The following is a 10,276-nucleotide window of genomic DNA, read 5'->3' as shown; positions in this document are numbered from 1 at the left end:
CATCTAAAACTAATGATGTAATGTATGGGGATTAACATAAGAATAAAAAAATTAAAAAAAAAAAAAAGAATCTGCATTGACACAGCAGACCTAGGAAAGGGCACGGGATGCTCTCCTAAGATCAGCAAGGCTGCCTCAGTGGGAGAAGCCATTCCCCTGGGCTTTAGTGTTGATGGGGCCATGCAGCTGGTCTGTAAAATTACTGCAAAAGGCAGTTTGCAAAAAAAAAAAAAAAAAAGACTTTGGGTTAAGTGTGTTTTTATTTCTGTAGCTCGCTGGCAGTAAAATCCAATTTGGGACGTCCAGGGATTAGATTCCCGAATGTGCTTGCTCTTAGCCCTTTGATCCTTCAGACCCTGGGAACCCGGCCATGGCTTTAGCCCTTTGCTGCGAGCATTTTAATCCCCAGTCCCGTTTCTTTGGTTTACAGAGCGCGAAGGCACCGCTGTCAATGGATGCCGTGTATTTCGCAGTCTCCGTGAAAGTTCAAGTGTGTGCGATACGATCTAATTGTCCAGTTCCTTGACATTCAGGCTTGTCTCCTTTGTAAAGTGGTGTAATTGATTTCTGCGTACTTGAAAATGGAGCTGGTAGTGGGGCTCAATGCTGGAAATACCAAGTAGAACATGCAGGGAGGCCAGCCGCGCCGTCCCCGCTCACTCATTCCTTCCACCGCTGCCTTGTGGGGCCCAGGCCACAGAGTTCTGGAGCCACAGGCCCCCCCATCTGGGGCTGCTCCCCAACTTCTGGGATGTTCAGATCCTGGGAAGACGATTACAGTCAAGGTGATGTGCACTGGAGGAGGTTGGGAAGCCGAAAGCTTCTAGGAGGAAGTGGTTTTCAGGGTGGAGTGCCTAGCAATGGGATGCCCTGGGGGCTGGGCCTGGGGGCCAGTGTGCTGAGGCTGGAGAAAGGCTCCCAGGGTCACTGGGGACCTCGTGGGTCCCCATATCTAACGTCCTCATGCGGATCCCCCATAGTGGAGGGTACTTGCATTCTAAGCGTGTGTTCTCTCTCTTTGCAGGTCTGAAGGAGAAAGTTCCCGGAGTGTCAGGTATGTGGGTCATCAACCTGTGCATGTGCTTGTGTGTCCGGGGAGCGGTGGCTTCCATGAAACCATGTGCTTTGATTTCTCCCTGATAAGGTCTCACCAGGTCAGAGCCCTGCTCCCTTGCCGCTCCTGGCCCTGGCCTGCCACCTGCAGACCTTGGCCATGCTCTGTCTGCTGGCTCCGTGTCCTGGAGCAGCAAGAACCCTGGTTTACTGTGCAGACTTTCCTGATTCTAGAGTGTCCTTCCTGGAGGTCACCCGGCTTGGTGGGGGTTCCATACCCTCAAGGGCTGTGGTGGTGTCCGGTTTACCTAGACTGTGACATATCTAAGACAGGAAGCTTCTCAGCTCAGACAGTCCCCGGGACCAGACTGGGCCAGATGGGGAAAGTCTTTGGGATGTTTGGTGGAGGGGCGGGCTCCTGCCAGCCTTGACTGATGCAGTGTGTCTCCATGGTACATGGAGCAGATGACGCTTGCAGTTGAGACCCTGCCTCTCCCCACCCCCACCAGTGGAGGGTGGGGGGTCGTCATGGAGTGGGGTCACAGTGGGGGCTACTGACTGGACCAAAGAGAGGGGCTTATAGGAACCAGAACCCCGGCTGCTTAGTGCTTCAGCCCAGTGGGCTGGGGCCAGGCACGTCTCAAGGCTTGAGTTGGGGGACCAAGAAGGCCATGAGGGTGGGAGACGATGGGCTGGTGATGAGGGCGGGAGAGGGGAGGAGAAGCAAGGAGGCCATTTAAGAGCCACGGGGACGCCCAGGCCCATTGGGAGCAGATGGGATTTCAGATTTTTGGCTGGTTTGAATAGCCCCGTGACGAGGTTGGGGAGACAAGATGCTCATCCTGGGCCTGGAGCTGGGAGTTTCAGGCTTGGGTGGGGTCCTCTAGGCAGCCCAGGAGAGAGAAATGCAGATGGATGATGGTGGCTGCATCCTGGGCATGCAGCATGGGGAGGCCCCATTCCGTACCTGTGCACTTGGCTTTGGCTTAACCCAGGAGACATGGGTGATGGTCCCAAGCCAGGAAGGCAGAATAGGGGGCAGTGGGAGGGCAGGGTCCTAGCAGGAAGCAGAGGCACACTTAGGGTGGGGGGAGGTACTGAATAGAGTGTCATACAAGGGCTACCAGTGGGGTGAGGGCCAGGTCACCACAGGCCTGAGAGGGGAGAGAAGATACACTGAGAGACGGAGAATGGCCGAGGCCAGGAGATGCCGGAGGAGGGGCAGCTGGGCATTCTGGAACCATGGGCCACTCTGAATTTGTGCAGCTGTGAGAGCCAAGGGAGGGTGCCCTCGGTGGGCTAATGGGGGAAGAGGCCCCGGGTATGCTGTTTCGTGAGCAAAGCAAGGGGCAGGAGAGCATGTATCTCACATTACATTTGGGGTAAGAAAAGTCAGATAAAAAACCATGGTTTCTTGCTTGTAATGTTTGCATAAATAAGCGATGGCAGGAGACGCAAGCAGTTCTTAGAATGGTCACTTGGGAGGTGGGGAGCAGGGCCGGCAGGGACGAGAGTGGCCGTGAGCCTCCTCAAAGCGTGCACTGTGCTGTTGCTTGAGCTTGGAACCACGTGAATGTATCACCTATCCAGAATAGTTGTTAAAAATAAAGAGCTGTCTGAAGAGAGGGTGGGTTGCCGAGGGGTAGTGAGCATCTCGTCACTGGGGTATGCACTGACATTGCAAGAGGATTCACGTGGGGAATAGGGAGGAGAGGCCCCTCAGCCCCCTCACCATTGCCTCTTGCTGCTTCAGGATCTCAGATCCACCCCCCCCCCCACCATGGCCCTTCACAAGATCTCCTGAGACCAGTGGGCTTTCACCTGAAAATACAGCCAAGTTCCTAATTGAATGGGTGCTGGGAGACGTGTGTGGGGTGGACATTTGGCCCTGAACACCCTGTCCCCCCACCCCCTCGGGGCTGTGTGTGGTGGGCTATCACGAACCTGATTTTGCAGGGCAGGTATTGGAACAGAGCCCTGAAGCAGGAGCGTGATTGTCTGCTCAGGGGGCAGGGTGGGAAGGACATTTCGGTGGGGGCAACAGCATGTGCAAGGACCTGTGTGGTGCGAGTAACGAACGGCCTGCGAATGGGAGCGGGGGACTGTCTGCAAATTGGAACATATGTTCGCAGCTCGAACCAAATGGTTCTCAGCAGGACACGTGGAGATGAGGAGCCGGGCAGGGAAGGAAAGCAAAGGGAGTCCAAGCAGAGAAGGCTGCATCTAAGTTTTTCTAAGGCTCAAGAACCCAACCCCGTAGTGACTTCTACTCTGCTGTGCAGACTCTTGGGAACAGGCCCAGAGACCTTTAGGACTCATGGTAGAAGCCACTGCTGGGACTTTAAGATGCTGTTGTCAGGCCTTGACTGCATCTCTATCCTGGGCCAGGCATGTGTTTTGTCCCCCAGGGAGCTGTCACCACGCAGCGGTGGGGGGGGATCAGGCCTTGGACGCATGTCCCACTCTCTGCTCACTAACACAGGGTAGGCATAGGGGCACAAGACAGGAAGCACCCCCCCCCCAGACAGTTCAGATCTGACCCACTCTCCGTGCTTCAGCTCACTACCCCCAGACAGCTGCAAACTTTGTTTCCCAGGGAAGAGTGACCATGAGGTCTCTTCCTAAAGGGACCCTGGTCTTTTGCCGAATGTTCTCCCATGGACCCACCAGAGACAGTGTTCTAGAACTCAAGTCTGACAGTGACCGCCCCACCCCCCCTTCACCCTCCAGGGAGCCCCATTGCCCATCACCACAGCTGTGGCTCTCACTGAGGCCCCTGGGCCCGGCACCTCCCACCTGTGCCACCCAGGTTCCTGCTCCTGTCCCCCATGCATCTTCCGCAGCCACCCAGTGGTGCTACTCACCAGTTCTAGATGCATCCTTGGATTCCCTGCCTGCCTTGAGCTTATCTGTGGGACTAGTGCTGTTTCCTCTGCCCCCTCCCCTCGGCAGACCCAAGCCTTTCTCAGAACCCTCACGCTGCTGCCTCCCCGAAGCGTTGAAGGGGTCATGGCTGAAGCGCCCTTCCCCCTGCTTGCACTCCTTGGCTTTCTGTGCTCGCTTCTGATACCCGTGTTCACTTTGATTTCTGTTCTAGTGACCTGAGCACTTAACCCCTCAGGCGGAGTAAGGAACCTGGCTGAGGCCCCCTGGTTAGCACAAAACACAGAGCAGGCACCAAGAGGCTTAGTGGACTGAATCCACCTTGGTCTCACTGGGAACCCGGGCACAATGCCTTGTCAACAGAACGGGCACAAATTAATGTTTGCTTAATTGGATTCAGAACTCATAAATATTTTCAGGCCATAAATTGGAAGGGGCAAAAAAAATTGGACCATCTACCCTGCTCAGTGGAGAACCCTCCTCTCCCCTTGCCTCGTCCCCCTTTCCACAATAAACACTCACCAAAAATCATGGGCAGGGGGGCTACCTTTGACTCTGAAAGGCAGTGCCTGGATTTCATGATCCTAGCTAAGGTCTGGACGGACACCAAGAGCTGATGATCTTTGCTAAATGTTAAGGAAATGAACCCTGAGAGACTCTCCTTATCCGACCCCCCTACCCTGGGGTCCCCACTTGGCGAGGATTTTTCTTTACACCCCAAGGACGCGCGCCGCCGGCTTTCTGGTGGGCTGGTGGAGCCTCCCGGAACAGCGGGGAATGGTTTCTGCCAGGAGAAGCCTCTTTGCGGATGCATGCGCGCTACTTTTCCCTGAGGCGAAACATTTGCAAGATCAGATGTATTCATTTTCCACAAATGAAATGACTCAGTTTTGACCATTCTGCAAACGTAGGACTTTGCTCCCTTATTCCCAGGGCGCGTGTGTCTGTTTTCCACTCCATTCCGAGGGAGGCTGCCGAGGCCCTCCACTTTGAACCTTCTAATGATTTATTGGTTGGGGGGAGGTGGGAAAAGAAGAACTTTGCAGAGTTTGGAGTTTGACAGAATGAATAGCTGCTTGGAGGGCCCAGAGAGGGTGCTGATGCTGTGTTTGAGGTGCAAGGACTTTGTCCAGCACAAAAGCCTTGTCTTTTGTTCTCTCGTGGTTCTCATCAACCCCCTGAAATGAACCCAGCCATGTCCACTAATAGGAATAAGTACCATTTAATGACTGTCTGCCGTGGGTCGGGGCCTCACCTCACCTGCACAGCCAACCCCACCCCTTCAAGGGAGTTATGGTGAGCCCCATTTTTTCCGCTCTGGGAAGCTGAGGCAAAGAAATACTTGGAACAACTCCCCTAGATAACACGGCTTTCAAATGCTGACCTGAGACTTGACACCCAGAGCCTTTCCAGGCCGAATCGGTTCTAGCGCCCTGATTTCCAGATTTCCAGGCCCTGTCCTTCTCGTGTCTGACTAGGTAGATCCAGGGTGGGGCCTGGGACTCTGAATTTTAACCGCTTCCTGTGTGATTCTAACAGGCGGCCTGAACACACGGCCAGGCTGTGCCTGCCTCACAAGTGTGAGCTGATCAATCCTCAGGAACACTGAACGAAGGCAATTCCCCTAGATCGCCTCTCCGGGAGGCGTCCTGAAACATTGACTGGCATTTCCTATAGGTCCCAGCCAGCAAGTTTCTCAGGACCCTGAGCAGTCAGTGAAACCTGAGGGCTGCTTGTCTGGGGAGCATGGGAGGACCTGTGTGGTGCGAGTAACGAACGGCCTGCGAGAAGGTGGGCCTTCTGGAGAAGGTGGGCTCGGTTACAAACGTTGTCTTAATTGGAACTAAGACATGTAAGTGAAAGCAATTAGTCAAAATTAATCCATTTTCCTGTGAACATCTCCCATCACTCCGTGCCAAGGCAAGGCAGCCTTTGTAATTAACTGGGCCATTCCCTCCACCCCAAACCCAAAATGAGAACGTGCTATTTATTTTGTGTGCAAGGAGGTATGAAAATTACCAACGGTGGCAGACAAAGCTGGGGTGTTTGCGTGCTGGGTAAACAGGGTTGAACTGTCACCTCCAGGATGGAATGAGAGCTGGCTCCAAATCAGGGAGAGGGGCTGGGGCCTTCTGCATCTGGGTCCAGAGGTGCTGCACTAAGGGCTGCTCAGGTGGCCTCAGGAGGAGAGCAGAAATTTCTCAGCACCATGGATGGGAATAGAGGCACTGGGGTCAGATGATTCTGAATTAAATCCTTCTCCCCCTCCTCCCTACCCTCTGTGTCACCATGAACCAGACACTGAACTCTCCAAGCCTCAGAGTCGACACTCATTCAGTGGTTTTTACTGAGTACCTAACTGTATGTGTAAGCGAACCCAGGTTCATCTGCCTGATGCACAGCAAAGACTCTTGTCACTGAGACCTCGAGTATGAAGCAAGGAGAGGGTTTATTCCGGAGGCAGCCAAACAGGGAGATGGGAGGGCAAACCTCAAATCCCGCCCCCCTCCCCAGGAGGAGAGTCAAGGATACTTAGGGGCAAAGGAGGAAGGTCTGGGTAAAAAGTTGCCATTGTGCTTTTTCATCCCGTAAACCCTTTGGTTACTGGTTTCAGTCCCCACTGTCTTTTGATTGGTCCTCATCCTTGAGTGTATTTGGAACGATGATCAATCTGGTTATTTCCTGCTGCAGTGGGGTTAAGACTGGGGTAGAGGAATGGAAGCTTTCTGCGCTTGTCTGGACTATTCTTTAGTTGCAGATTGAAAGCCAACATTCTGCATTACCAGGACTTTTCTACTTCAGTCAATAGTTCTTGTCCTAGGTTCTGTCTAGGGTTTTAGGGGAGGGTTGTTGTGACCAAGTAGTGTGTTGTACTCATCGACTGATTTCTTTGGACCAGCTCCCCCTAAGTAGTAGTGGTTTCAGGTCCATCAGAGGCTCACTGGTCTGAGTGGGGTCCTTTTCAATACTCTCCCTCATCCCAGGTAGGGAACCTGTGCATTTTCGTAATTCGGGTGTGATGGATCCAGGGCTGACTTCCCTGTAGTCTTCTGAGGGTGGCCAACAGCACCTTAAAGGATGTTGTCTGATGAGGTTGGAGCTGGGCCTCTGGGCACCCACTCTTCAGGTCCTTAGTGACACCTTTTGATGCCACAAAGGATTCAGGCAGTGTAAGGGCACATGTGGGAGGAACGTTAAGTTGCTGGAAGCAAACTTATGTATTGAATGTACCTGATAGTATCCAGTTCCCTGATGTGAGCCCTGCCGGGAACTCCTAAGTCATGAAAAGAACGTGGAAAGTCATCCATATAACATTTCATAGGGGCTTAAACCAAGCTCACTTCTAGTGGCTACTCTTAGCAGGGCAGATGGCAAGGCTTTTTCCCGAATTAAGTTGGTTTCTTGGCATATCTTTGCTGAATTTCATTTTTTGTTTTTCAAGTCAGTTGGGATCTCCAGGAAGCGTGTGATTTTCATTGAATGCCCAAGGCATTGGACACCATTCATGTGATTTTTCACTCCATTGTTGCTCTGAATTGTTAGCAGCAGTCCAAACCTAGGGATGATTTTGCTTACGGGTGTTTTGACAACTTCTGAGGCCTTCAGACACCTGGATGGCTCAATCGGTTAAACATCTGCCTGGGGCTCAGGTCATGATCCTGGGGTCCTGGGTTCGAGCCCTGCATCAGGCTCCCTGCCCAGCAGGGAGTCTGCTTCTCCCTCTGCCCTTCCCCCCTGTTCGTGATCTCTCTCTCTCTCAAATAAATAAAATCTTTTTTAAAAAAACAAAAACCACTTCTGAGGTCTTCCCTGAACAGCATGGAAAAGCTTCAACCCAGCTTATAAAGGTGTCTGCAAATATTAGCAAATACTGAGAATCACCTGTTGTGTTTTTGGCATCCTGGTAAAGGCTGCCTGCCGGTCTTCTCCAGGTTTGGTGGCTCTAAGTTGTATGTATACCTTTTAGAACTGGTGGGGGCCCAGTCTTAGGATTGTTTCTAGCACAACTGGCATGTTTTTGAGCAGTTCTCTGAAGATTGGAACCCGCAATATACTTCTAGACCCATTGAAGAGTAGCATCTTTCTTATAATGGGTGCTTTGGTGAATGTGGCTAATTATTTCTTCCATAAGATGTTCTGGGATAAGGATTCATTATATTTCCAGCTAGTATTAGTGCCAGCATGGTATCCAAATCCCCATTCCTTAGATCCTCTACAGTCCTCCAAGGAATATTGGGGTTGATATTTAGTTAAATCTATGTTTGGTCCTAAAGCCATTATAGAGGGTTTGGGGGTCTTTGTATGGGCTGCCAGCATGGTTCCCTTGGGCAGTCATCCAGTTTCTGGCATCCTTAGCAGTGGACAATAACTCATGGGTTACCCCTGCATCCAGCTCTTTGTTGTCTTTGATCTATGAAACTGTTCCCATCCATGCACCTTTCGAAGTCTGGATTTTCCAATGGCAGATCGTCTGATTATCATGGCTGCAATAAGCTTGTTCAGTGATCCGTGTGTCTCTGGGATCTTTCTGAGTGGCCCCTAAAACACAGGCATGAAGATGGTCTCCACATGGGCCATTGTGGCAACTTTCCTCTGAAGTTTACCTCGGGTTGTCTAGCTTCAGTTTGTAGGGTTTCAGGAAAAAAGAGCAGTTTTAGTTCTCAGTGATTCAAGTCAAGACAGCGGAAGAAGACTGGAAACCTTAGTTTGGAGAGTCATAGTTAGCTATTCAAGGAAACCAGAATTCAGAACCCAGCCCAGTTATTTAGGCAACCAACCAACACTCAAAGACAGTTCATCAGAACTAGAATCCAACATTTACAAAGTGTGTTACTGAAACAATTTCCCTCTCTAAAATCACCCTCATTTCTACCAAAGATAGCCAAATTAAGCCTAATTCCTTTGTAAAATGAGTCCAATTTTAATAAAGTTGGCCTGTTTACATAGGTGTAGAAACAATGGTGATTGGCATATAGGTTTTTGTTTTTGTTTTTAATCTGCTTTGCTGGAACTTTTTTTTTTTTAACACTCTTTCTGTTTTAAAAATTTACTTATTTCAGTAAGTTCTACACCCAATATGGGGCTCTAAGTCATGACCCTGAGATCTAGAGTCACATGTTCTACTGACTGAGCCAGCCAGGTGCCCCTGCTGGAACTTTTCATAAGGAATGTCAGATTGAACTTTCAACCACCTCTAGAGGCCAAGAAACCAAGCCAAATACTTGCCATCAGATTTTGCCTGTAATACCTGTAAATTTGGGTGGATTTCTCTCTTCTCAAGGCCCCCAAAATATCCTGAGGTTCCTGCACCTTCCAGGAAGTGACCTTTCTTATTCACCTGGTAAAGCTGCTGGAAACTTTGTAAGCAAGGTACCAGGCGATTTTTCCAAGGGGCTTCATTGGCTCCATAAAGCCAACGTTAGCTCCTTAAAGCTGTCTGGTCATATCTGAGTCTGTGCATATCTCTCTCAAATATGACATTACAGCCAAAGCTTTGGGAACATGACTAGTGTTTCCAACTGTGTCCTGTTACAAGGAGAACAGATTCTTTGACCTTATGCAAATAAATACATCGCCATGAAAATATAAAAATACTCACTGAGAGTTTCCGAATTCTGGTGGTATCAAGTAGAGAGAAAGAGATAAATGTTTCATATCTGTTTACAAAGAAATTTCTTACCAAATTTCTGTAAGTCATAGGCCGACTTAAATCCAGAAGAGCAAACATTAGAGAACCAGCAGTGTTTCAAAGAAGAGTCTGTTTGAATGCAGTTTCCCCATTAGTTCTGGAAATTCTTAACTCAGTGGAGCTTTACAATCTTAAAGGGATCAGAGACCTGTATTTGTCGATACAATGCAGTTGACAAAGAAATTCTGTGACAACAGTTCTTCAGTAATTAGAATTACAAGTGTTGACATTATACCAGGACATATCAAAGCCTTCGGAATTTTATAAAATTTCTAGAACAGCTACAGCACTCACCTGTACAATTTGGCCTAAGAAGGTTTATCGTTCCTTGTTTAACAATGCTTCCCACGTGATTGGACACACCAAATGAACAAGCCTAATTAGTCAGAAAGACTTCATTTAGAAGTTGAATTTCTGGAAGGTTGCCAAATATCAGAAGATTTTAAAGCACATGCCTAAATAGGATTACAGATCATTACAAAACATGGTTCTTGACTCAGCCAAGGGGGCAAGAAGAGATTCTCAAGGTAAATGCAGAGGGTTATGGAGTTGTTAACAAACCTTAGCTCTCTTATTATTGAGAAGACTCAACTTTCCTAAGTAATCAAAGATCTCACGGATCCAAGACATGGCAAACTTTGTTTTTCTAGG

The 10,276-nt window shown here is 49.8% G+C and overlaps 1 protein-coding gene across 1 annotated transcript in view; it reads left to right on the top strand.

The window, feature by feature from the left end:
• IQSEC1 (IQ motif and Sec7 domain ArfGEF 1) overlaps positions 1 to 10,276 on the top strand; it is a 387,553-nt gene that overhangs the window by 124,193 nt on the left and 253,084 nt on the right. Inside the window, exon 2 of the mRNA XM_044920968.1 lies at positions 1,025 to 1,054. Within this exon, the coding sequence (XP_044776903.1) occupies positions 1,025 to 1,054 (30 nt within the window). The remainder of the gene's footprint in view (positions 1 to 1,024; positions 1,055 to 10,276) is intronic.

This window comes from Neomonachus schauinslandi, chromosome 1 (assembly GCF_002201575.2).
Source record: "Neomonachus schauinslandi chromosome 1, ASM220157v2, whole genome shotgun sequence".
NCBI classification, from domain to species: Eukaryota; Metazoa; Chordata; class Mammalia; order Carnivora; family Phocidae; genus Neomonachus; species Neomonachus schauinslandi.
This window is presented reverse-complemented; position numbering and strand designations above follow the sequence as displayed.